We start from the raw sequence: 27,553 nt of genomic DNA, 5'->3' as shown, positions 1-27,553 counted from the left end.
ATTTTGACCAGTTCTAACCTCTCTTACTTTGAATCTGTAGGTGAGATTTGTGGATTTAAAATTCATGGGCAAAATGTTCCCTTTGAAGCAGTGGTAGTGGATAAATCCACTGGTGAGGGAATAATACGCTCTAAAGAAAAGCTTGACTGTGAACTACAGAAAGACTACACGTTCACCATACAGGCCTATGACTGTGGAAAGGGACCGGATGGAGCAAATGCAAAAAAATCCCACAAGTAAGTAAATCTGTGGTAGGCTGAGGGGAAGTTTGGTTTCAAGCACTCTCCTGCTCATGGTGATTTATGGTCTGTGTATTTAGAGTAAATGTAACCAAGTGTTAATACTGGAAGACTTTCATATAATGGTAATATAAATAGCAGTGAAATGGAAATGAACTGTGTTGAAATCTCTTCAGCTGTATCCTAGATGCTGCTGCATTATCCCTCAATGTCTCTGAATTTACATTAGAAAATAGTGTGGGGATAGAAACAGGAAAACTGTTGATATAGTCAAAATTTGGCTTGAGCTGATACAAAGAGTTTGCAGGGGATACCAAGGCTGGATATTGTCTCAGAATTCAGTTTCTTAAACTGAAAAACTGGTTCAAGAAGTCAATCGATATTCAACTTGACAAAATGGAAAAGAATACATGTTGCTGTCATTTCCAGAGAGCCTCACCAAACAAAGTAAGATCAATAACATATGGTTCATCTCTGCCTAGATTAAAGAATGGGAACAAAGCAATCTTTAGCTAATCTTTATCGAAAGAAAAAAACCACAATGTAAAATGCTCTCTAGAAAATCCACTTGAGAGTAACTGTTTAACACCCTGGTGTGAACATCTGCAGAGCATGTGGAAGATTATTGTTTGTGTGAAGCAAAGAAGGGCATAAATAAGACGAGGAATAGAGTAGCAGCAGTCATCTTGGTGACAAATACAGTCTTGTTACTCTCTAGCTGTGTGCTTCAAATAAGTAACAGAAAGTTGTCTTCTTAAGGATTACGCTTATGGGAAATAGGTATGCCCTTGAACTCTATTTGATATTCAATTTGTCTTTTGGAGAAAGATTTCAAAGAGAAAGATGGCAACAAATGTTTTGTTGGCTTGACTGGAATTACAGTCTGTGTTCGGTTTGATAGCGTACAGTTCCTTCTCTGCACTGTAGAACTCATCTGTATTTTTCTACCTGTATTGGTTAATTGATTTTGGTTATCCAAATTCATGGCTATGTAAAACAGGACAGATCTAGCAGCGTGCTCTGCAACTCTTCTTTCCCACGGCAGAATGATGGGTTTCCAGGATCTGCGCCTACAAACCACTGTTGAAATTTCCTGGCCCCGTGGCTGTGTTACATTTTTTGTGGCTTTTAACCATCCTGGAGTTCAGCTCTTAAAGTCAGGAATATGAAGTGTGTGTGGTTCAGAAGGCCATTTTTTGTGGCATTTATTTAGAATATCGGTTAAGGTAAAACCTTAAAGATTTTCTTTTTTTAGCAGAAGTATTAGAAAACTTTTGCTTTTATGGAAGGACTGTAGTGATTGAATTCTTTATTAGTTCAAATACCACATACTTCTCGCTCTTCGCCTTTTCTCCTTGGTCATTGACAGAAACTGCATTACTTTCCTATTCTGCGTATACCAGCAATCAGTGACAAGCATGAAGGGATGGAATTCAAGATCCAATCTGTTTAGGATTGGCTAGCTAGCTATATGATGTGTTAAAGTTTATCTTCCACTTCTGAGATTCTTCCATTTAAATTGCCTGATCTCCCATTCCTACATCCAAGAAATAAACCAGTTTTCACTGACACAGCTCAGTACTTTCTTACCAAAAGAAAACTAATCAAATGCACTTGACTGACCTCTTAGTCCAAGTCCAGTCTTAGCTGTCATTTTTGTTGACATGAAATAAAAGTTGGGTGTTTATCAAATACTGTGACAGCAAGAAAGAACTTGAAGGATTGTGCTGTTTTAGCAAAAGTAAAAGCCTATTTTGTCACAGCTGTATTTCGTTGTATTTCTATAAAATGGGGGCAATTTAGCAGTTGCAATATAAGGATTTGAATTTTATTTGCAAATAAACAGCAATAGTAAGCAATAACCTAAAAGTACACTGAATTATATAGTAACACACTGGGAAAAATATCTGCTGCTTTCCTAGTTAGGATAGTTGAGATTGTTTTATTAGTCACTGGTCACTTCTTTCAGGGAGCTTAAATTCTGAAGGATAGCTTCATCTGTAGAAGAGGGAGCTGTTTTATCAGATTCCTTGCGTGAGTAGGAGTTTTGCAGTATTTAGGAAACTGACCTTTCTGTTTTATTTCCAGAGCAACAGTACATATTCAGGTGAACGATGTTAATGAGTATGCTCCTGTATTCAAAGAGAAGTCATACAAGGCAACAGTTATTGAAGGGAAGAGGTATGACAACATCCTGAAAGTGGAAGCCGTGGATGCAGATTGTTCACCTCAGTTCAGCCAGATTTGCAACTACGAAATTGTAACTCCAGACGTACCTTTTGCTATTGACAAAGATGGTAAGAACACGATGCGAGATGGAGCGGGATTTACTATAATTTGCTGCCCTAAGTGTAGGACTTCAAACTGGTCAGCATAAAACTGCAGCAGCCCTGTTTTAACCCTTTCCTAGAACATGGTTAAAGAGAGGCGTTCACTTTAGCAGTTAGAATTGATAATGTGAGATGTTTTTCAGTGCCAATACCATGTTCTACCTACTGATGTAAGGAGCAGATGGTGTGTTGCATGTGTGTTGTTTCTTGTAAAGTGCCTTTCAAAATAAAGGAAATATGGTAGCTCTATTATATTTTAAACCAGCTCTTAGTGGGCTTTTTTTTCCCCCCTGTAGTTTTCTATTCTGTATTAGGATAGCTTTTGCTAGTTAGCTTTCAAAAAGGGTGTTCCGTGTGTGCTTTTCACATTTGGACTGCTCATACGTGGCTCTGGAGATTAGTGTCACGGTTATTGGTTTTGAAATGTAGTGGTTTGTTTAGGTCATTTCCTTTCTGCTGATGATCTGTGGACTCTTCAAAATCTATAGACTTCTAGGGGTTCAAGCAAGCTGATGAAGCAAAGCAAAACAGTTTTTAGTGGGCTTTAGTTTGAGTTTTTTGGGGATCCACATTGACAATGGATAATTTTCATTGGTGTGAAAATTTAAAAAAGTTAGAGAATCCTGGCACTTGCCAAACAATTTATGAACCACCTACGAACAGTTTCATTTTGAGTAATGTAATACACTAGTAAGAGCCTGATAAGTATATACCTGCATCTCTGGAATTACGTAGTTTTTAAGGATCTGATGTCTGGCATTGAAAGCTCCAACAGTGAAGGACTAATTCACCTGCAGGTATGTCTCTTAAAGTCTTGGTACCCGTGTGAAGTACATAGATGGTACCTGGATGCCTTTGATGCAGCAGTGACCCTGAGAAATGAGTAGGTATTGACATCTGATTACTGCTTTTTTATTATTTTTTGTGTGTGTCAGGTTATATAAAAAACACAGAAAAGTTAAACTATGGTAAAGAACATCAGTATAAACTGACAGTAACAGCGTATGACTGTGGGAAGAAGAGAGCTGCTGAGGATGTGTTGGTTAAAATTAGCATTAAGCCTACATGCAAGCCTGGCTGGCAAGGTTAGTTTGATCTCCTTCCTGTCTGCTTTTAGCATTTGCCAGTACCTTCACTTAAACATGAGAGACTTTTAATATTGTTTCTTTGGATAAATATACAGGTTGGAGCAAAAGAATAGAATATGAGCCTGGTACTGGTTCGTTAGCTCTCTTCCCCGGTATGCGTTTGGAGACATGTGATGAGCCAATAACCTCAATTCAAACAACGGTTGAACTAGAAACCAACCATATTGGTAAAGGCTGTGACAGAGACACCTACTCTGAGAAATCCATTCACAGGCTCTGTGGTAAGAATGTTTTGGTTAAAATAAAGTGGTCTCTCTTGCTTGTTAGTCTTTATTTGAATATTATGTTAGACCACAAATGAGTGAGTGGATGTGGCCATTTGCATGTAGTTTCCTCCAACTTTTTGCATAGCAGGCAACAAAACGCATGAAATTGGCTGAAGGGAACTTTAAAAATAACTCTCAAATGCAGTAAAGAATCCCTTTCTTCTGCCTCTCCACTAGCTTATGTACACTAATAATTTGCCTCACATGCGATTCATGTTCAAGAGCTGAAAGGTTGTTATATATGTGGAAGGGTATAGCCACTAAAACCTCTCTGTTTTTCTGAGGCATGATGGATGTCAAGGACGCATGGTGAAAAAGTAGATGTGAAAATCAAGAAACTCTGGTTTGGAAAGAGCAGTTTACTTGCATCAGTTAAATTTGTACTGTGCTTGCCCTATGAATGGCACATGGGCATCCACGTATGCTGCAGTTAAAGGTCTTACGGAAAGTTTATGAATCCTTTGTAGCCAGTATGGAAGAGTTGAGATTACAGGACAAGTAATAATTGATGATTTATGTCTTCAACTTCAGTTGAAGTTAGTTGAAAATGTGAATACAGGGTAACCCTAGAGACCCAGGCAATTTCCTGGTCATTGCTACATTAATGATTTAGGCTTGAAGTGAGGAAAAAACAGCAAGCTGAATACCTGCTGGGTATCATTGCTCCTGACTATGTTATCAGAGAGTGATCTGGGAGGGGGTGCTTATGCAGCCCTCTTCAACTGGGTAGATGTTAGTCTTACAACTAGTACCATGTCAAGAGAATGGCGTCATGTTCATGGGCCTGAGGGACAAGCAGTATTAATGTAATGGTTCCTGAGATAGAGGTAAAATAAGGTTCTACAGCTGGAGAGGTAGTAAGCTAAACAATTTCATTGAGTTTAGTTGTCTACCCAGAAGACTAATTTATGGAAGTCGTTGTGATATTAGATGTCTGTTATTAGTGCTACATTATTTACAGGAGAATTGCTTAATGTGCGATGGTAGTGCATAATCTGACGGTGCTGAAAAATTAGTGCTCAGAAAAACAGTTTGGTTTGAAAGTAGCGGAGATCTCTTTAGTTTCTGCATATTTTCATTTGAGTGTTTTTATTGTAGGTGCTTCTTCTGGCACAGCTGAGCTACTTCCCCCTCCGAGCAGTGCTGCTAACTGGACGATAGGACTTCCCACCGATAACGGTCATGACAGTGACCAAGTCTTTGAATTTAATGGCACACAAGCTGTGAAGATTCCAGATGGTGTTGTCACAATCAATCTAAAAGAGCCCTTCATGATTTCAGTATGGATGAGGCATGGGCCTGGAACCAAAGAGAAAGAGACAATTTTGTGCAATTCAGACAAGACAGGTTTGTCAATGTTTCAAATACAGTCAGTCAAATTGTTGGGTGGGTTGGTTTTTATATGCTGTGGCAGCATGTGTGAGAACCTTAAGTTTCTTCTCTAGGTAGGTTTTGTTGGAAGTGAAGTGGACTGCAAAAGTCGCTTTTTATTGTGCTTACCTATAGAAGCATGGCCTTAGACTATCTAGCTTCAGTTTCAGATTAGGCAGCCTTGTCTTTCTAATTCTATTTCAATTTATACTATGCATTTCTTTTTGCTGTGGTAGATGAGTTATTCTGGTAATGCAGTCTCAATTTTGCATCTCCGAAGGATAGCCTTATTCTTGATGCTGCCTAAAATCATTGAGGTACATACGTCAGGTTTAGTGACAGCATTTGCTACTGTATCTTTTTTTTAAGAGGAGATAATTTCTCTTTCTTCAGTGATTAAGTATTTTTTCCACCCTGTGCATATTTTCACTCTGTGAATGCTACAGACACAATAATTTTGAAGATGCTATTAATAAGAAGGAAATCCGATAACCCTGTTTCCGTAATTGCTCTCTAATGGGGTAAAAGAATTCCGCCTTTGTTAGCCAGAGCAGTGGATTTTTTCAGTGTGTTAGAAAGGTACTTTATTTAAAATGCTACTAGGTATTTCAGAGGAAACTATGCTGAATATATTTTGATTTTTATTTGAAAATAAGAAAGATGTAACAGTATTTGTAATACCCTGAAAGCATTTCTTCAAACAAGAGAAAAGTGACTGTCATTCAGAACCAGGTACAAATATTCTCCTCTTTTCTCTACCTTCACCCATTCCTGTTAATCAAAACCCAAAACTTTGGATTCATGGAAGTAAGTGAACTGGAGAAGAAAGACAAATTTAAATACAGGTTTTTCTGTACATGGGAAGCAGACTTTCAAAAGAAGTTTTCCTTTTTTATTCCTTGGTTTGACCTAACCATATAATTTTCACGACAGATAGTTTCTGGCAGTATAAATATCATTTGCCTTAATTTCAACTGTATATTATGCAGTATTGAAAGACTGGAACTATGTTTGTTGGAGGGGGGGTGATTTTGAATACATCACACTGGAACCATAGAGTCAGATTTAATGCTGCCAGGCTGAAAGACTGACCTGATTTTGGTATTTTTTCATTCCCTCCCTTCCTTCATCCGTGCCATGGAACGGCTGACGTAGCTAAAATGTTTCTTTTCCTTATTCTTACCTGTTTCTCTAGCATCTCACCTTTGTATTTACTTTACATGAGAAATCCTTTAGAGCTATGACTCCATATTATTCTCCTAGGAAATCATGTCCACCTACCGTCATGTGTACATGTTTGAAGACGGTAATTAAATGTAGTAGAAGCAACTTATTTGTAACAAAAAAGCTCTTCTATTTGCAAATAGAGCTCTCTCTCTTGTTCTCCTGCAGACCGGTTTATCTCTGTGACTCTTCAGTCTCACGCCTTGGTTTAGACGGGATTTGGAGATAGATGCGTCTCTTTGTTGTACAGTGTAGTACTCATGGGTTGTTCAAGAATATTTGCCCCAGCTACTGTTACAAACTGTTCTCATTCCTCTTAACACGCCTGATTTACTTCTACATTTCTTTCTTCCTGTCAGTTAGTTGGGGACTTATGTGTGAAATTACAGGATGGGTGAATTTTGTGGAGTTCTTAAGGTTTACAGAAAACAGTAATGTTAATTAAAACTCTTGTGCAGATATGAACCGCCACCACTACACACTCTATGTACACAACTGCCGACTTGTTTTCCTCTTCCGCCAAGATCCTTCAGAGGGAAAAACATACAAACCTGCTGAGTTTCACTGGAAACTAAATCAAGTAAGTTTGGAAGGACAGTCGGTAGGTTGATAAAATGCAGTGAAAACCATCAGAGACTAAACCCCCCCCCACAGTATAATTATTAATAAATACTTCTTGCAATTCCAGACTCTGGATGACATGTTTTATAGAACCCAACAATATTTATTTTATTTGTGATCAAGTGTCAGAGAGAGATTCAGCTATACCTTTTCATCTTGAATATAAAGTAACTGCTTTAGTGGTTTTATTAAACCCAGCAGGATACTCATGAGATGAAGTACAAGTCATTGTCCTGAAAGGTAGTAAAATGTGGATTTATACGTGAAAATACAATGTCAGTCTTTTAGCTGTGATGTCAGTTATCTTCACTAAAGACACTATAAGATGATGTGCGTGAGAAAACAGGAAGTGTTCCACTTCGTTTATAGCATTAAAGTACTTCTAAGCATGAGTTTTTGCAGACCAAAGTGTTAGTAGGATAACAGAAGAACTTATCTTCTAAATCTTTTTTTACACTGAAATAAAGTTTGTGACTTTTTACACATTGCAAGCAGTAGCTACAAATCGGTTTTCTAAATTAGATTTTACTCCACAAAAAAGGAGTTAATAGGCCTCTGAGGGATGCAGGTAGTTTCTGTTTCCTATTTAGAGAGAGGAGTTGGCTGTTTGTATTCTTTTGATAATGTATTCTTAATTATTTTAGATTTGAAAGTGAAGGCTGTAATAACTAATCTTTACTTTGATGTGCAGAACTTATTTCTATGAATTCGTTCTGTTTATGATCATGAAGAATGAGTCAGAAGGGACTAAGTATTTTGTGTGCTTTTCCAGCGCTCTGGATCTGAGCAATAAAATAATCCTGTATATCTGTAAATATATAAAGGTTCTCTTAGTTGCTTTAGGTTGCTATTACAGGCCTGTTCTGCCAGTTACCTAAACAATGAGTTACCTTCTAACATAGCTAACTATATCCTGTTTTCTGTGTGTACTGTTTCAATGCTAAAATATCTGTATATGTCCCTATGGGAAGGGTGTTAATTTCCAAAAATTAATCAGTTTTCACTGTAAATAACTCTGTTGTGGAAGACTTTTTTGTCTTCAAAATGGTCAGGTTTTTCTCTAAAAAGTTCCTTTCAGCAAATACAGGTCCTTTGTCAAGTCGTGTTGTATTATAACAATATTTCAGAACACACTTGCATGTAGGTATGTATTCTTTAAATTTAAATATACTGTTATTAGATATTAAAAAAAATAAAGGAATGGAAATAGGTGGCAATATATTGGCAATAGAAGAAAAGAAACTATAAACGTTTCACAGCTGGTTTGCTTTTTTCAAGTGTGCCCTGTGTGTGGAACTTAAAGTATGTTCCTACAGGTTGTCTGTATGTCTGCATCTATGTATATGCAAACTGCACATCAGATCAGTTGTTATACTGTAATTCAAACCGTCATTGAAAAAAGAATAAAGCAGAATTTTTAAAACTTCCTTTACTCAGGTGTGTGACAAAGAGTGGCATCATTATGTCCTCAATGTTGAATTCCCTGCGGTAACTCTTTATGTAGACGGTGTCTCATACGATCCTTTCCCAGTGACTGAAGATTACCCGCTTCATCCTTCAAAGATAGAAACGCAGCTCGTAGTTGGAGCGTGCTGGCAAGGTAACTATTCACAATTGTTAATACTTTTAATTAACTCTGTTTTTTTTAATGAAATCTTCGTGCTTAGCCTAGAAGAACATAGTGGATCTTTTGTCTTTTGCAGATTATTTTTGCCTCTAGCTAGTATCACATATTTCCTCTTCTAGTCATTTTTTTCTGAGAGTGTTTTTTGCTCATTGGCCACAGGTGCATATGAAATATGAAGCTACTCCCCAGGCGGCATTCCATCTAAGTGATTTTTGTGGTAACCATGGGAATAGAGATAGCTTATTTTTAATAACAGTTTTAATAGTACATCATATACTTCAGATTACGAAGCAGAACACTTAAGTTCAAGTAGGTTGAAAAGTATATTGTAGAAAAAGCCTTCTCATAAATGGAAACGTGACCAGCAGGTAATTCAGCTAAACAACACAGTGATGCTCTCTTGGACGTTTTACCATTTCGGCATATAAAAATAAGCATAGAAAGCATCTGCTTTATTGTATGCAGACTATGGCTTAAAACATGATATTCTGCAAGCTGTAAAATGCTGATTCATGTGCTTTAATGCTTGCAAAACGTACTCTTCAAAGCTTGAGGAAAAGGAGGAGAATGCATGTGAACACGGAGGCTGATTACCAGAGATCTTTGTAACAAAGCTCTTGCTTCACAGTCCTGACTGAAATGTTTGCTTGCTGATTAAATTACACCCTGGCTGGTATAAAGCTGATCTTTTCGGTCAGAGAAAAGAGGCTGTTAAATCATTCATGTTTTATTGTAGTACAGAATATGGACTGTATTTGCAGTCTGCAGTAATGCATAGAAGTAGCTTGTGAATGAATGACAAATGGAAAGCTTTGAGACACTAATCAAATTCACAGTCTTCTGTCTTATAATGTCTCTTTTCTCTTTGAGTTTTAAGGCTTTGAAGTGTGAATGAAGGTTAAATTACCAAAATATGCTCCATCAAATTTACTATTTTGTGACAAGTTCACTATCTTTCAGTATTAATGTTATTTCGGTGCAAAATTCATTCTGTTGTCCCTTCCTTTGAGTCAATTATTTATTTTCTCCAGAATTCATCTCAGTCTCTTTGTGACTTTCCAACTACCTCTTCTAGCTCAAAGGGAAGCTATAGTGGCTGGTTTTCAAGAAACTGGAGCTTGGAAACTCTGTTCCAGCTAAGTGTATGGATTGTATACTGGCTTCCATATATGTTCTGCATCCTAACAAAAGCATATACATTTAGTTTAAAAACTCCTGTGCTTTCATATTGGCACGATTATATGATTCTTCAATTTATTCTGACCTGAATTTTCCTTTTAGTGACAGCAGACTGGAATAGGAGCATTAAAAGTCTGGAATACAAGAACTTGAGGTGCTGCCTTTTAAAAATACCACCAAAAGCCTGATTTTTTTAGGCGATTAGAATATGGGGAAAAAAGTGTGCCAAAGGAGTGAAGTTAGTACTTAAGGCCGCCTTCTTTGTCTTACCAAGATTTTAAAATAAATCAGGCTGCTCTAAGTTATCTATGCAGCTCACCTCTAAGGAGGGAGAGATTTTTATGCTTTTTAAAAAGTTCTTTTAACATTTATTTCAAAAGAATAAAAGCTGGTTTTCATTTTTGGTGCTCCCCTCCCACCTGTCCCAAATGCTTCCATCTGATAAATTGACTGCTTAATACATATGATGCTATTTTGATTTTAAAAATCTGTGTCGGTAATGACTCCTTTTCACCAGGATATAATATCTTTTGGTGATTTGCTGATATAGGCTGGATCTCACCTTAATTTCTGCTTTAGTAGTTGGTAGAGGAGAAAATAGATGGAGCCAGTTGATAGGCCTGTATCTCGTTGCTAATAGTGGTTTGTGTGAGATTGGGTATCTGTGGTTAAAGTGTTCTCCAGTGTGACTCTCTTTTTTGCTGCAGCTTGTGTATGGGGCTCTTCAGGTTGTCTTGTCATCAATGTTATGTTCCTGTAATAACATAGTCCTGCTTCTTCCCTGCATTGCAGCTATTAGTGTTTCAAAGAACTCATGATCCTTGAGAAGCTGGTTGAGTATAAGCAGACTTTTGGGGGAAGTGCTGCTGTGTATTTTCTGTGATAAGAGTTTGCCAAATTGTAACTACTTGGTCCTTTCCCTGTTGTCCTATTCTTTGTCTTGCTTTTCTACAGAATATACAGGAAATGAAAATGACAATGAAACTGTGCCTGAGACCTCTGCAGGTTGCTGGAGTTTTTTCCCTACTGTTTTATTTCATTTTTAAGCCAAGACATTGCTTCATTTCGCACACAGCATGAAATGCAGGCATTGCATTCGGGCCATTGACCTTCACATAATCCTCTCCTAGGCTTGTTTCTTCATCATGCTTCTATTTCCAGAGCTTCATCAGCTGATTTTTTTGCTTTCTTTTTGGGTTGGTTTTTTTTTTTTGGGTTGCACCCAAATGCACATCCATGTACAAATCTGCAACCATTGTGATTGCAGTGAAGTGGTGTAAAATAAGTTGCTGATGTAAAATATCATTATAATTTCTTTCATCCAATTCTGTTAAAATGTAAAGGCATCTCATCCTATATAAATATGTGTGTATATATATGTAGGTTGGGAAGGACCTCTGGAAGTCACGTAGCTCTGCTCCCCACGCAAATCAAGACCAATTTCATATTTAGGTTACCCATACATAACTAGACAGACCTGTAATTTACAGTGGAAACTCACTTGGTCAGAAATTGATATAAAGTTCTAATTATAGTGAATGAGCATAAAAGCTTTGGCTGCCAGGTATTTCAGGTTGGCTGCAGGGTTTTATTTTCTTAGAGATTTTTAGTGATAGTTTGGTGGACGTTGTGTCTCGAGTTGAGACACTTAAAATTAGCGTATATTTCTGAAAGTGTATTCAAGATACGTACTCCTGTAAAGTTAAGAATTCCTGGAATGGTCTAGATACAACTGACAAGGTTCCTCCCTGGGCGTCACATTTTAATTTGGCAAGGATGTAATAGAATTCAGGGTCTAGAAGCTGCAGCTGTACAAATCTAAACTGGAAATTATATCATTTGTAACAGGACAATTTACTACTGAAAATTTTATCCAGTTATGCCACGGAACTTTTATCACTTGGCATCTTTAAAACAAGCTTCAACATCTTTCTAAAAATCTGGTGGCATAGTAAGTGATGACCTTGAAATACAAATTTCAGGGTGGTGTTCTGTGGCTCCCATTATTTAGCAGAATATGGACTAGGTGATCATCGTGGTGTCATCTTCAAACAGTATAAGCAATAAGGGGCTTATTGGGTTGCAATTCATCGGACTCAACTGAGATATCTAAAAATGAGTTACCTGAGTTTTAACTGCTCACTTGAGTCCGTACAGAGAAGAAGGCATGTTTGGAGGGGAGCAGTTAACTCTTAGACACCTTTTTCAGGATGAGCTGAATCACATTGTGAAGTTTCTTTCTATCCTTTGAATGTAAAGAGAGCCTGGAATGATCAGTTTAGGTGTAGATAACTAACATCTGGAGGAAGGACGCTGTCATCTTCTATCCTGATGAGCATTGCGTGTCTGTAGAGAACCAGCTAGGAGGAGGTGTTACCTCAAGATGAAGATTCAGGCTTCATAGTTCATCTCATTAGTTCTGTCTTTCATTTCTGAAGAACACCACCTCGCTGTATGGGCGATTTCTGTTGAAATGTTTGTTACGGAAATATTAGCCTTAATTTCACAGTTCAAGATGGCCACACCTGTTCTGGAGGCCATATGCATGGTGAACTGTTTAATTCTTTCTTTATGCTTGAATGTAATCACAAGGTTAACACCCAGAATGGATAAAAACTAACCCGCATGTATGTAACACTTCGTGGTACCAGAAGGCATATTTGTTGTTTTACAAAAGAAAAAAAAAAAGTTAAAAGAACCAAAACATATAAAGATTTTTCCTTCCTCCCTTTATGAAGGTGGTGAACTCCACATGGCTCAGTTTTTCCGAGGCAATCTGGCAGGTTTGATGATTCGTTCTGGTAAACTGGAAAACAAGAAGGTGATAGATTGCCTGTATACTTGCAAAGAGGGACTGGATTTGCAAATGGCTGACGGTGTCGGCAAAGGCGTGAAGGTAAAGTAGCACATGAATAAAGGGGAGCATGTATACAGCTTTGCTGATAATGCAAGTTTTGCTGGCAGAGGTAGTAGGGGTGTCCCAAATAAAACCTTGTGACATTTTGCATTAAAATTGCATGAAAACTAGGAAATCTTTCTTCTTATAGATGTGGTCTTAGTGGAGGTTAAGAATGAAAGTTACTGTGTCCTCTGTAAGTCTTGAAGAGAAATTCCGTACTTGTAACCCTCTCTGTTTCACCAGTTATACCAGGTTGTCTAATAAAAGGTAGAGATCCTTAACGAGCACCTCAGTTGAATGAGACTCACTTGCATGCCTTTTTTTTAGCAGCAGTGTTGTGTGAACAGAGCTGAATTCCTCCTTCATATTAGCTGTCTCTTCTATATTACTAGCATCTTCACATCAGAACTATGATAAGTGCCTACATTTTTTCTTGAAGAACAAAAGACTAAATATATTCCACTGGGATAGGGAAGTTAGACTGAGTATGACAAGGCCAGTAAATAATGGCCTTGTTGCTTATAGCAGGCTAACCAGCGCTGAACTTACAGTTTTAATTAGCAGATCATGTTACTGTTTGGGTATTCTCTTATTCCCCCCCCCCCCCTTGTTGTTTCAGATCCACATGAACCCAAGCCAGTCAACACTGACCTTGGAAGGGGATGATATTGACAGAGTTGATAAAGCCATGCAACACGTTTCCTACCTGAATTCCCGCCAGTTCCCAACACCTGGGATCCGGAGGCTTAAAATCACCAGTGTGGTCAAGTATGTCGTCGTGCTGAAATAACGCGTCTTTGTACGGTGATACTGAAGCCTGGGACGATGTTCACGTATTTCAGTTGTGATGTCTTAGTGTACATAACCATCACGCATTTGAATAGGGGAAATGATTTCTACACCAGCACTCTGTTTTCTTCCTGAGGCTGTAGTAAGGAGTGTGTAAGATAGGGAGGAACTTACTGCAAGGATAAGCTGTGAGTATGCCTCCAGTACCACAGCCTTCATTAAAGGTGTTACTTGTGGCTGTTAGTCATAGCATAGAAAATGGGGCCAAATGTTAACTGTAAGTAAAAATTAATTGTAAGATTGCTCCCTTGGTGGAGAATTCTTTCTTTCCAACGCAGTTGATGAATTTATCTAAGACTCTTGGGTCAGAGACAGAGCTTTTTAAAAATTTATAAAGCAATTACTGTGCATAATTGTGCCACCCTCTCAAATAGCCTCTTTGACTGTGCAGAACTCCTTCTCTATCTCATAGATGTTTCAATGAAGAGGCCTGCGTCTCCATTCCTTCTGTGGAGGGATACGTAATGGTTTTGCAACCAGAGGAACCAAAAATCAGCCTTAGTGGCATCAACCATTTTGCCCGCTCTGCTTCAGAGTTTGAGAGTTCTGAGGGTGTTTCCCTCTTTCCTGAGCTTCGCATAATAAGCACCATTACACGGGAGGTGGAGCCAGAGGGAGACAGAGATGAAGATCCTACAGGTAACACCGTTCTCTGCTTAGGACTGTTGCCTACCCTCACCCCATTCAATACTCATGTTGGAGGATCGTCCTCTTGCAAAGAGTTGTGGATTTCTCTTTAGATACAGAATCTCCTAGGGGAAAAGAAGGTATATATCTGTTGTGAGGAAGTGTAGATACCCTCTGCTCTGGGCTAACAAAAATTTACCTGGAAATGGCAATAAGCCCAGGCCTTTATCTTTGTGTAAATATCCCATGTTTGTTCTGGGGGTGGGGTGGGTGGTTTTTTGTTTTGTGTGTGGTTTGGTTTTTTTTGTTTTGTTTTGTTTTTTTTTAAATCATTATTTCATGAATACTTACTCTCTTTACTTCAGGCCCAGATATTAATATTTGTTGTGGAAGAAGAGTTGAGTTTGTGTGTGATGTTTTATAACTCCTGGGCTCTTGTCTACTTCACCTCTGTTTCTGCTTATCTCTTGGGCTTTTTCTCTCCTTTTTAGTACAAGAGTCTTTGGTCTCTGAAGAGATCATGCATAACCTGGATACGTGCGAGGTGACAGTGCTAGGAGAGGAACTAAATCAGGAACAAGAAAGCCTGGAGATCGACATGACACGATTACAGCAGAAAGGCATTGAGATGAGTAGTTCCAACCTGGGCATGGTAATCACAGGTAGGGATTCCTACTTCTGGTCTTTTTGGAGGAAGGGTGTGAAGACAGTGATAATGGGGAAGAGTGTGCTGGAGAGATGGTCGGTAACACCTCACACCAAATACTTTGTTTTTGACTATCAAGCTCAGAGATGTTAGAACTGTTTTGTAGAAAGCTGTGATTCTAGAAAATATGTCATTCTAGAACGTCCTTTCTGTTCTTCTCTCCTGTCCCAAATGGCACATTACCTCTGTGGAAATGAATTACACTTTGCCCCAGCAAAGGCTTATACCTTGCACAGATAAATTCAGTGCCTAGGAGCATGCATCGTTCCTTTCTATTTTATATTCAGAATACGTTATGTATTCAAAAGCAAGGCTTCCAAAACCCCTTTAGAGACTAACTGGGTCTAGGATTTTATCACAAAATCAAGCCACAGAATTTCAGTGGAGCCACGTATGTGTCTGTCTATCTTTATGGTGTTACCTTTCTTCCCTACTAAGTGAAAATATGTCAGCCAAGAAAACCTGCTTGAAGAAAGGCGGTAACATTTGTCAAGTGTATGATATCGCACTAGTCTTTTGCAACTAATCATTTTACTTGTTTATTTCTCTTCACAGGGGTTGATACTATGGCTAGTTATGAAGAAGTTTTGCATTTGATACGCTACAGAAACTGGCACACCGTTTCTCTCTTTGACAGAAAGTTCAAATTAGTCTGTTCTGAGCTTAATGGACGCTATGTCAGCAATGAGTTTAAAGTGGAGGTATGTAAGCTAGTCTGATCACTGAGAAGTTTTAGAGCATGTGTGCCTAAGAGGATAGAATTTGTTGCCTCAGCTGATAGATAATCGATCAATTATTGATTTAGATTTTTGTCCTGTAAATAAATATTAGTAAACGTGTGCATTTCAGGCTGTGTTTTATATATAAATGTGTTCTTAATCTTGCATTTTAGCTTTAAATAAGGGTGCCTAAACAGAAGTGAAACTGTTATGTTGTAGAAGAAATGGTATGGCTTATGGAAGTGTGAAGGTAAAAAGGTTGAACTGGAAAGACAGCATATTAATTTAGCAAAAAAACTAGCAAATAGGGTAAGAGTAATGCTCCCAAAGACTCGAATGGCCTTCATGTATAACTTCTAGGATCCAACAAATGAACTTGGCTGGGCCCTTTACTGTTTTGTATGTGTGATGCTTATAATGCTGATACTAAGGGCTTGTGTAAGAGCACAGACAGACTAAAATTGCGTTTCCTCTGCAGCAGAATACAGGTTAATTATTACTTAGTACACTTACATCACATATGTGGAAGTACAGCAGAAGGTAACACACAGGGCACTAAAATTCCAGGTGCCGGAATGTGAAGTTATTTATATTGAGAGGAACTGTCACATATCTCCGCATCTTTCAGCTACGCGCTTGAATTTCTACATTTTAAAGCTGAGTGAAGGGATGATAGTGAAGTTAATTGTATTTGCCGCTGATTGTGGTAGGCTGGGGAGCCTCTTCTGGTGCAGAATAGATTTATTTTTTTTTTAAAGTAACGTGGTTTTGTTTCCTGAGGAAATTCTGTGAGATTGAATTGGGATCTTACCAACCTGTTGAACTGCAAATGCTTTCCTTGTTCTGTAGTAAACGTGCCCCCTTCCCGTTGTGCAGCTGGTCAGGTACCCTCTAGTACAGTGTTCCACCACAGGAGAGGTATATTTAGCTCTGCTTGTTTGGCAAAAAAAAGCCATGAAATATGCCGTGCGAATGATGAGCTTGCAGTTGTACCTAAAAGCCAGCGATGCTGAGTGTGGGTTAAACTCTGAAGAATAGGGTTTTTTCTTAACCCTTCGACTGTTACATGGATTTTTTTTTTTCCTTTGGTGTTAGTTGAAGATATACAGCAGAACAAAAAAAATATGGGAATGAAGAAAATGTAATTACTGTGTTACGTATCTCTTGTATATACTCTTATTTCAGGATTAAAATGGCTGACTACCAAATCTGATAATAATAATCTGGCTTTATATGTTTTATTCTGAAATACTGGTGTCTGTTCACAAACATGCCAAACTAACTAAAACAGATTTGAGAACTGTGAAACTGAAGGGTTTTGTGACAAGGAATTGTAACATATGAGGAGCTACTGATTGGGATGGTTGTCCCCTGAAACAGGTCATTGCTGTGGTGAAGGAGGATTGGATGCCTGCTCTGGGAAACAGATTTTTTTTTTCTTACCTTTTTCTTTCTTCTTTTCTTTCTATCTCTTCAGAAGTAAACTGTTGCATTTCCGGAGTTTAACATTTTCTTTTTGTTCCTAGGTGAATGTTATCCACACAGCTAACCCAGTTGAACATGCTAACCACATAGCTGCGCAACCACAGTTTGTTCATCCAGTGCATCACACATTTGTTGATCTCTCTGGGCACAGCTTAGCTAACCCTCATCCATTTTCAGGTAAGAATTCTCAGTCTCTGAAGTTCAGCTGGGTTTTTTTCTGGTGTTAAACTGTCACACAGACCTCTTGCTGCAGAGAGGGTTTTTCCCAGAGTTTAAACCAATGCGCTGGACTGATAGTCTAAGCAGCTACATGGTCCTCATCTGCTCTTGCTGAAGCAGGGAGGAGTGGACTACAAAAGACGTAAGAAATATCTTTTCCTGCCAGCAGGGGAGCTTTCTGTTGGTGTGTGTACATTGGAAAACGGGAGGTGAATTAGTCTTGGAGGGCGCTGTAAGATCTAGATAAAGGACTGTGAGGAACTGGGGCGGTATTTCTGCTGAGTGGCGTGAGGAAAGAACTGCAGCGTTTATTCCCTTGATGAGTTGTGGTATCTGTCCCTTCTGGTTTAATTATATTAATTTGGCATGGGTGTAGGATGTGAGAGGAAGAAAAATAGACACTTTAGAGAGGAGCCTGTGTGTGTGGTGGAATCTGCTTTCCATGTGTTGTCAGTCCTTCACACTGACGTAATTATACTTAAGAAACTAAGTTTTAGTTCTTATTCTCCAGCTGACTTTTTAAGTGGCCTTAGACAACCTGCCTCTGTGTAGCTACATATAGTATCTGTATAACGCCATCTCCCTGTTGCAGGTGATGGGAACAGAGGACGCAATTAGCACTGCGTAAGAGTCACGTATCAGCATCATCCAAGAAACTCCTTTTGTTTTCTCGTTGCAGTTGTTCCCAGTACAGCCACTGTTGTGATTGTAGTTTGTGTCAGTTTCCTGGTTTTTATGATCATTCTGGGAGTGTTCCGAATCCGAGCCGCACATCAGAGAACGATGCGCGACCAGGACACTGGAAAGGAAAACGAGATGGACTGGGATGACTCTGCTTTGACCATCACTGTGAACCCCATGGAGGTAAAGCTGTCGTCTTCACACGTAACAAAGAAATGCCCTTTTCCACCTGTGATGGGTGTGATTGTATGTGAACAGAGCAGTAGAGCAAAACCAACCGCTGAACACAGAGTAGAGACATTAACTGTGAATTTTTAACGAATGCGCCAAAGTGACAAATGCCAAGAGCGGTTACATTTGGGATCTTGCATGGGTCTTAGCCTCGTGATACAGAATTGGATTTTATGGGCCAGTGTCCGACACTAGCGTTCTATCGTGCAAAGCAACCTACCTTAACCGTGGTCCCTTTTTTCCCAAAGTTGCAAGAATTTATTGTCAAATATGTTTCCTTCTCCTGTGGTTGACATCTGAATTTTTGGAAAATCAGGAACAAGGAAGATGTGCAACCTTAATGCTCTCTGTGTGACCCTGCTGAAAGGTCCTTTTCCAGTAGAATTTGAAGTACTGGGGCGCACTTCAGAATTAGTTTGTTTAGAGTGACAGGACTGATAGCAATGTTACAAAGCTGTTGTGGAGAGTTCTACTTCCTTTTTCTTTTCTGGTTGCCTAATTACTGCTGAAATACTAAAACCAGTAAGGAATCTGTAATAGCTCTTACTCAGTGTAGTGCCTTGTGCCTGGATTCAAAAGAATAAAAAGAATTTTGGCCAGTATGACATCAACAGCTAATTTCTGTCTTTACAGACGTATGAGGATCAACACAGCAGTGAAGAGGAAGAGGAGGAGGAGGAAGAAGAAAGTGAAGATGGGGAAGAAGATGACATCACTAGTGCGGAGTCTGAAAGCAGTGAGGAGGAAGAGGGAGAGCAGGAGGAGGACCAACAGAATGTTAATAGACAGCAACAGCTGGAATGGGATGACTCTACCCTCAGTTATTGATTCTAGCTGTTCCCTTTGTCTTTATGTTTCTGCTCTAGAAGACTCCACTGTAATACACTCCATTGTTACCAAGGATTCATGGTGGTTAAAAAAAAAAAAAAATTCATTCTGGCCAGTAGATCCAACCCACACACATCCCAGTGTTTGTGTTATGTCGGCTAGTTCCTGATGCTGTTTCTAGGATTGTAGTTAGCACCTCTTTTCCTTCAGCCATGCCTCGGTGACTGGATTTTTTTTACGCTATGTGAGGAACCACCTTGCACTTTTTTCTTCATGTCATCTCAGCTAAGTGACTCTACAGATCTGTAGCCGTTGCACATGAATTTCTGAACTGTCTTTTTTTGCTCAGTGAAACAAACTTGGCTTTGTTCCTTCTTCTCTTTCTAAAAGAAGCAAAGATTGCTTGTTGACAAAGGGTAAAGCTGCTCATTTCAGCCTGTTGATTTCTTTTTATTTTTTCCCCCAAATTAGTGCATGTGTAAAGTGGCAGAATGAGGTTAATATGTAGAAGATTAACAGACTTTTTAATATTTTGTAAATATATTGGAATTATGTAATTATGTCATTTGTGGTAGTGAAAACAGGGTTTGGGGTTTAAAACATGCTAAAGTAAAAAAATCATGAAGCATGAAGTATTACAAGTCTCATACTACGGCAGCAGGAGCACGGGCACGGTTATCTAGTGTAGATGTTTCAGTAACACAGTGTCCTTGGCCTTGACTGCCATGTTCGCTCATGCCCCGCTCTGTTTTTAGATTTTTCTTTCCTTTTCTTTAATTTCCTTTATTTTTGCAGAGGGAACAGACAAGCTTGTGAGAAATTGTAAAGGCTTTAGGAACCTCTGCAGAGGTTCGACTGCCCTGTGCAGTACAGTTGTTTGTTTTTCTTTCTCCCCACCCCAAAGTTAAGTCTTTGCATAAGAGCTTTTAAGTTATTGGGAGAAAAACACTACTCGGATGGTGGGCAAATTAGTGTGCTGGTGCTGTGGTGCGGTGCCACAGCTCCTATTAATTACAGCGAGGCTGCCTGCAGTACAATGATGGGCTGTTCATACTGCTGATGGGGTGCATTATTCGTTGAGCTGATGGCTTGTTACATTGGTAACTGAAGCTGGAAAGCCTGAGACCTGTGTACCTGTGCACCTTGGCTACCAGTCTACATAGATAGGTGTTTTGGGGTTTAGGGTTTTTGTTTTTTTTTTTTTTTTGGCTGTTCAGTTTTTCTGATTTGGTAGCGGGAGGGTTTGGGGCATAGCTGATACCATTTCTACTAAACACACTCCTGTTCATTCCCTGTAGCCCCTTGTACAGTAACTTGGACTGTTGGTGTATTAAGCCTTTGTTTACACTTAGTAATTGTGTTTTCCTGCTGGTGAAAACTATAGCATAAACTATCCAACCAGAAAACCTTGGGCATCACGTTAATATTCTTCCAAGTCCAGATGATTTTGGTTATTTCTGATCAAAGTTCTAACTTGGAATTGCAAAGGACTTTTCTAAAGAAATAGCTGAAAGGTACGAAAAGTAAGTTATGACCCGTGGTGGAGAGTGCTAGTTTTTTGTAAGGCAGGTCTTGTTTATTTAACTTTATTTGGTCTTACACAGAGCCTTGAATAACGAATATCTGCTTACTTGATTCTTATGTTTGGAAGTGGATTAAAGAGAGTAACTTGTTTTGCTTGTAACCGGAGACTAGGACTCCATTCACTGCTCCGCACGGTAAGCAAAGTTCTGGTTTTTGAGCGTGTATGTAGTCTGCCGACGTTCTAGGTGCACAGAGCACGCAGCTCCTAGCAGGCTAGTTAGTGGCTGGCAGCACACAGCAGGGACACGTGGCATGCGGTAAGCGTGCGAGAGGAGCAGCAAGCAAGCCAAAGGGTGGGGGCGCAAAGGGTCATAATTCAAAGAGATACAAGATAAAGCCTGATCCAAATGTTTCTATGGTTTTGATTTTCAGAGCAGACCTATTCTCACCTAGTGGTGAGTGTAATGGGATCTAATGGTGGGTTTTATCTGGGGTAACGCTTGGCTGTGGAGTGCCTTCTAAATAGTAGCTGGACCTGGAAGCAGGGAAGAGAACCCACACAACTAGCTTACCGTTCTTTGGGGTTGTTTTTTTAACATGTAAAATTTTAGATTTCTAAAATGGGGAAATGGTTTTGACTACTTACGTGGTAATATAACTGCTAGTTTTAAGTAAACTGGGGAACTTTTAACTTATGTCTTACAGTTGTCCTGTGTTAATGTGTAGAAGACTTATCCTTCCATATGCTGTTGCTGTAGCTGCTGTATTTTAGACCAAAACTGATCATGGCTTAATGGTAATACTGAAAGGTTGTAAACGTCCTGATGCAGTTTGTAGCCACTGTGGGTATAACTTTTCAGATGTGTATATTGGTAACAGGTCAGTTTGGAAAGTCTATAAGCTACAATAAATTTCTGGTTCTAAAAGTTGTTTGCATTTCTTTCTTACCGAATGGAACTAAGCTCCATCAAGTTACATTAACGGTGTGTTAATTTGCCTCTGCCGCTGGCAGTAGGAGAGTTTTGTTTCAAGCATAGACAGACTGTGGCTGCGTGTGTGTACAATTTCTCAATCATTTTTCTTTATTTTTGACTTAGAAAACATGTACCTAAAGCAACTGAAAAGTTCAACATGTAAACATTTATCTTCTTACAGAACCAGAGTTTGGCTTAAAAAAATATTTCTTTTTCAAAGGCAACAGAATAAGCACAATCAGTTTGTACAGAGTTAAAAAAAATAATCACAGAAACATCTCTAAATAAATAGAAATAGAAAGGGGTACCACTTTGAGCATATTTATAAAATCAGAAGGTACTTATTTATAGTGAAATGTAATATTTTTGAAAGTGATTTAGGTTTCAATCTTCAGTACAACTTGCTGAAAACTATCGGGTGAGCTGTTGCTTTGTAATTCTTTGTAAATTGGGAGTCAAAGGCTCTTTGCTGACCTGATACAGCCATCAGACTTCGACTCAAGATGCTATTCCAGCGGTGTGCAAGGAGGAAGGTGCACTTGCTGACTCCTTGATAGTTTTACTTCTGTAGGTAAGTCAAGTTGGTTATCTAAACTAGGTAACCTCTCTGGAAAACTGGATTGAGAAACACCTTTGGAATTGCTCAGTTCTTGCAGTTTACACTGACACAGTTTTGTTTTATTGCACTTCTAAAATTGAAGGACGGATGACGTGAGCCACTGCTGCTTTGTACTTCTGTAAAACTATATTAAGGGCCGAGTTTTCTGGAACCACTACCAAAGCGACGGCTGAAGGTATGAACTGCTGCAAGCCTGTGAACCACGTGCGTAAGAGTGACTAAGGAACCTACTAGGTAAGCCTGCCTTGCTGCAGTATGACGGGCACGATCCTGGATTATCAGTTTGTGGCAATGTAAGAGACTTGCTTTTACCTGTACAGAACTGTAGTATGTTTCTTCCCTTCCACAAGAGCTTACAAACTGCTGGTAAGGTGGTTGTGGTTTCAGTGCATAGCACCTTGCCTGTGTGGCCTGATATTTTTGCATACTTTTTGCTCTGTACATTAGTTTAGTAAGAAAGGCAATAGTAATTTTATCTGTTCCCTAAAATGGAGCAAAGCCGTATGGCCACAGGGAACTCTGCAAGCAGAGAGTCTGGGCGACCACCCCACAGGAGGGGACACAAAGAGATCACAAATGTCTGCCTCCCCCGACTGAGGGAGCGGTGATTTAGATGGGTGCAGTACCGTCTTCTCACTGATTATCATGCAAAGAGCTCTAGCTCCTGCAGTATTTTCTTCTAATATCAAAACAGCTGTTAAAGATGAAGTATTGGGCTTCTGTTTTCCTTTTTGCACTTCCTGTTTAGTATTTCAGCAGGATCCCCGCCAACCTTTATTCCATCATTGTGGCAAATTTTCTATGTATCCCCTTACGCTTGGGTGCAGAATGCTTGGTCTCCACTAATCTGGCTCTGAAAAAAACCCTCGCAGAATTACAAAAGATGGCATCAAATTGTTAGAGGATGATGGTAGAACCTGGTAAAAGCATCATCCCAGAGCGTAGGTGACACCAAGGTTTGATGCACAAACAAGGTGCTCACCAGAAATTCATTGTGTGTGTTAGTCCTGCACGTTAATGGGGAAGTACCCAGTACCATCGTGTGACCTGTTTCTCGCGGGGGGAATAAGGGAAGCGATACAGCCGTCAGCTGGTGTACAGCAGCATCTGGCTGTGCACCACAGAGTGTTGGTTGTGGTGGAGCAGCTGACACATGGTAACCTGCCACCCCATGGAAACTTCTGCATTTGTCCAAGGCCTGATGGTAATGGGTTTTTTCTTAATAGCTGTAAGAGATACAAGCATCTTCCTACTCCTAATTTAAATTGTGACACCCAGAACCCTCTGAGCCTGTGAAGCATGAGGCTATATAATCTGGCACAGTAAAGGAAAATTATAGTACTTAAAACAGCTAAAAAAAAACCACCTGGTGGCTTACATACAAAATTGAACTGGCCAACAATTTAACACTTCCGATTGCAAATATGGATGCACTGTTCTGAGATTCAATTTGAAACCTGTCCAGTTAAAGAAAACCATGAGTAATATTCTAGACTCAGGAGAACCATATCAGTGGAAGTAATTTACAACACATTGCAGAGAGCTCTTCGTTGACAGAGGACAACACTCAAAGGCTACAGGAAGTTTCTTTTAGTCTAATCTCTAGAAGCAGCAGCAGCTCTAGAGCGCTGGCTCCGCTCGGGACGGTGTTTGGTTTCCTCTGGGTCTGTTTGTATGCATTTGTCAACTGTTGTTTTCCTAGTGTTATGGTCAAATGCAGAGTTAGGGAGAGACACAAAGCTAACAAGGGTCTGTAACACAGAGAAGGTACAGCAAAAACAATTGCTGCAAAGGTACTTTCAGTACTACTCACTATTAACAGGCTCAAGAACTGTTACAGAGGAATGGGTTAGGAAGTAATTTGGATCACTGGGAAGGGTACATGCCACACTGGCTTGAAATATTCTGGCTGCTTCTCGGTCACATATAGTATCATTAGAAAGGTGTAGAAAAAGGGGATCTCCAAGGGTTATATGCAGTTAAAATTAGTTGTCTTCTATATCACTGCTTCGTCTAGTAACTGGTGCTCTGTTGGAGGCAACCTGGTTTGTACTAATGGATACAAAACAGCATAGAATAGACTTCATAGAAAACCATCTTTTACGAAGAGAAACAGTACTTGAAATCGGAAACTACCAACAATGTAACGCTAAATCCTAATCTGCTAGCATCTGTTTGTATGTAAAGATAACGAGGGAAGGGTTTATTAAAGGTGTTTTGTATTCCTTCACTGACCAAACCCAGGATTACCTACTACTGTTCGTTTCTACTTAGGCTAGAAGTTACTTTTTTAAGGCAGTGTTAACTTAGCTATGCAGCTGATGAAGAACAAATACATTTGAACTTGTCCTCTTAAGGGAAAAAAAAAAAAAGAGTGGCTTTAGCCAGGATAGGGCAGCATTCTTCTAATTTTGAATTACAGGGTTACCTGATTTTAAAGTATTAAAAAAAGCCAAAAGTCAGGAATGAGTTGCACCTATGTGCTGGATGCAAACCCACTAGCAAATCAAACCATCCCATGACAGGGAAGATTTATTAAGAAAGAATAAACAGGCTGGTCCTGTCTCAGTCCTAAACCTGTTGGTTTTGTGGGAATTTTAAACCAGGTATGAAAGCTAAATTTACACGAGAGAGTAGTCTGTCATTTGACAATACGTGTGTCACTTGAGAAATAGGATCTGAAATGCCTGTGGTTTTTTTAACCTACATAAGTAAGAGTAAAAAAAAGAGGTTAAAACACAGCTGTATGAATAAAAGAAAATTGCTCAACCTAGTTAAGGGCATACAAATTAAATACAGCATTTTGCTTTAGGGGTGTCCTGCAAATTAGACTATGCTAGTCTTTAAAAGGCAGGAATGATAGCACCTCCAGGAACCTGATGTGGAGACCGTGGGGGAACGGAAGGAAGGCAGCACCCCGGGGAGCTGCTAATGGAAGCAGTTTTCCTTTACCACCTTTACAGCTCTGCTACTCCCCCATCTCCCAGCTGTCACGTAGTGCGTGGTGCACCTCGCTGTGCTCAAGCAGGGCACTGAGGGGCAGCAGTGGCTCCCGTTCATCTGTCCCTGTGCAACACCAGCGCTCAGAACTGCTCGCCAGGTGAGGACGCGAGCTGGAGACAAAAATATGACACATGAGTAGAAGTACGTGATTGATTACAGCACCTTGTGGGAGACAGGACAGATTCTGCTTGGGAAGGAGACAGAGGCAGCAGTGACAACAGGAGGAGGCCGGAGGAGACACTTTGTCCTGCTGTAGGTACCAGCACAGATGACCGCGGCTTGTTCTTTGGCTGAACCCACACATACCGACACAGTCTTTCCACACCAGCTCTAACAACAGACAAGGAGTCAAGTACCGTGGCTGAGAGGAGGAAGAGTGTGGAAAGGAACGGAATAAATTTGTAAGAAGATGAGAGTTGAGATGCAGCTTACGCTAAAGTCACTGTTTCAGTGTTAAAAGCGCTCATCTGGCACTCCTCCGTCCTTGCACAGGAAGGCAGACTGGCCAAATAACTCAGGTACAGACTGGTACCATCTGTCCCAGCTGACACTGGCACTGCAGTGCTGTAGCTCAGCGATTACAGAGGTGGAGGCCAGTGCCCTGCGTGCATGTATTACAGGGAAACCAGGTGGCAAACTAGCTCTGATGTACCCCAGCAGGCGGTACGTGTAGCAACCAACGCTACGTGCCTGTTTTGAACATGCAGGCTTACTGTTTTCAGGCTTAAAACCAGAATAAACTCCAAAACCCAGGAATTGATTGAGGCTGAACCGAAGTCTGGCTTTGGAAAGCAAACAAAAACACCTAACCTGTTGGCCAACCTGTTCTTGTGGCATCAGGTTTTTGTCAGCGACAGCTGGGTTCCAGTTCAGTTTCAGAACGCTTTGGCCTCAGTAGCGGAGAGAAGGTAATAGGACAGCACAGATATTTTTACCCTGTAAACAATGCAGAGTAAAACACTTGTCCACATCAGCTTCTGTGGTGGTTTAAGCTCCCTACCATCATGTACACTGAAACAGGGTAGGAGGAGTGATCGCGTGGTGATGTTAACACCTCTGAGCTGTAATGGTGGGCACCTGGAAGATGGGCTATGGATTAAGCGCTACAGGGACAGAAGGTTCTCAGTGTTCAGCTAGACTTCAAAGAAAATAGAAATAGACACATTAACACACTGGAAGGATGTTACAACTGCCTGAACTCTTCCATTAGAAGATGTATTTGAAGCATAACAAGTTCTTAAGGATACAGTACATCGACCTACCTTTCACTGTATGCAGTAATTTTATTGCCTCACGTCTCTCCCTTGTCCCCCAAAGACCTACAGGAGACATGATTATGTGGCTGACGACAGTCCAACAATTTTTCAGTCATGCAGAACTGTCTGATCTCTGGGAACGCAGGTGCAGGGTCTTCAACACGGCAATATCCATCAGCCTTTAAAAACCTGTCTACACTTGCTGGACTCAGTGCAGGTATTACATTCTCTTGGCGCAAGCGTGCAGGCCGAAATTGCGCTACTGTCTGTTATCTTTGGATACGTTGTGCGCCAGCCAGTTCACTTTGGTTTTCCAGCTCTCTCGCAGGGCTTCATTAAACTTCAGTCTGAAGTGCTTCAGTGCCTCCTCGTCTGTTTTCCCAAGAGCTAGGGAATCCTGAAGGTAAGAGGCAGAAATCAGCGTAGCCTCCCTGAAAGCACAACTGAACAATTAACTGCTCAACTACTAAGATGTTTGTTTACTCACTAAGAAATTACTCCATTGAAAGGGGCATCAGGTAGGAAATGAGTAGCCGTTAACTGTTTTCAATAGTTACTGTAGTTGCATGAGGTTTTTTTCATTCTGATAAATACATGCAGCCTGCTCCTATGTTGAGCGTAGAGAAACAGTAGAGTGAGTTTTTTAGGGCTTTTGTACAAAGCTACTCTCTTTCAGTTGGCCAGGGCTAGGTTGGTATAATTTAAGAGGCAAGCTAGGAATAAGAAATGATACACAACCGAAGAGCTCTGTCTCCTTCCCTGCAAGCTGCTTCTACATGTACCTACTGCTTTTGTGCTGAAGAATCGCAAGTTATTTCCTGAGCACCAGTATCTGGTATTTCTCATGAACGTTGGACGACGATTTCAGATTTGCTTCGAAGAATATCCCCTTCCACGCTGAACTCCTCCTCACTGAGCTACAAGATCA

General features: G+C 39.9%; 2 protein-coding genes across 9 annotated transcripts in view; one reads left to right on the top strand and one right to left on the bottom strand.

The window, feature by feature from the left end:
* CLSTN1 (calsyntenin 1) overlaps positions 1-21,699 on the top strand; it is a 40,425-nt gene extending 18,726 nt beyond the window's left edge. For 2 of the 4 annotated variants that reach the window (XM_064470341.1, XM_064470342.1), the window contains 16 exons: positions 41-236; positions 2,328-2,536; positions 3,505-3,654; positions 3,753-3,938; positions 5,082-5,330; positions 7,037-7,158; positions 8,637-8,799; positions 10,960-11,010; positions 12,744-12,901; positions 13,524-13,672; positions 14,166-14,392; positions 14,872-15,042; positions 15,642-15,787; positions 17,332-17,467; positions 18,189-18,373; positions 19,055-21,699. In XM_064470341.1, the coding sequence (XP_064326411.1) occupies positions 41-236; positions 2,328-2,536; positions 3,505-3,654; positions 3,753-3,938; positions 5,082-5,330; positions 7,037-7,158; positions 8,637-8,799; positions 10,960-11,010; positions 12,744-12,901; positions 13,524-13,672; positions 14,166-14,392; positions 14,872-15,042; positions 15,642-15,787; positions 17,332-17,467; positions 18,189-18,373; positions 19,055-19,249 (2,693 nt within the window). In that variant the 3' untranslated portion in view covers positions 19,250-21,699. The remainder of the gene's footprint in view (positions 1-40; positions 237-2,327; positions 2,537-3,504; positions 3,655-3,752; positions 3,939-5,081; positions 5,331-7,036; positions 7,159-8,636; positions 8,800-10,959; positions 11,011-12,743; positions 12,902-13,523; positions 13,673-14,165; positions 14,393-14,871; positions 15,043-15,641; positions 15,788-17,331; positions 17,468-18,188; positions 18,374-19,054) is intronic. The other 2 variants (XM_064470343.1, XM_064470344.1) reach the window with 1 other exon arrangement.
* Positions 20,292-27,553, bottom strand: part of PIK3CD (phosphatidylinositol-4,5-bisphosphate 3-kinase catalytic subunit delta) — a 61,650-nt gene continuing 54,388 nt past the window's right edge. For all 5 annotated transcript variants that reach the window (XM_064470336.1, XM_064470337.1, XM_064470338.1 and 2 more), the window contains one exon: positions 20,292-27,022. In XM_064470336.1, coding sequence (XP_064326406.1) covers positions 26,885-27,022 — 138 coding nt within the window. In that variant the 3' untranslated portion in view covers positions 20,292-26,884. The remainder of the gene's footprint in view (positions 27,023-27,553) is intronic.

This window comes from Phalacrocorax carbo, chromosome 20 (assembly GCF_963921805.1).
Source record: "Phalacrocorax carbo chromosome 20, bPhaCar2.1, whole genome shotgun sequence".
In the NCBI taxonomy this organism is placed as follows: domain Eukaryota; kingdom Metazoa; phylum Chordata; class Aves; order Suliformes; family Phalacrocoracidae; genus Phalacrocorax; species Phalacrocorax carbo.
The sequence above is the reverse complement of the archived record's forward strand: the minus strand, read 5'-3'. Positions and strand labels throughout refer to the sequence as shown.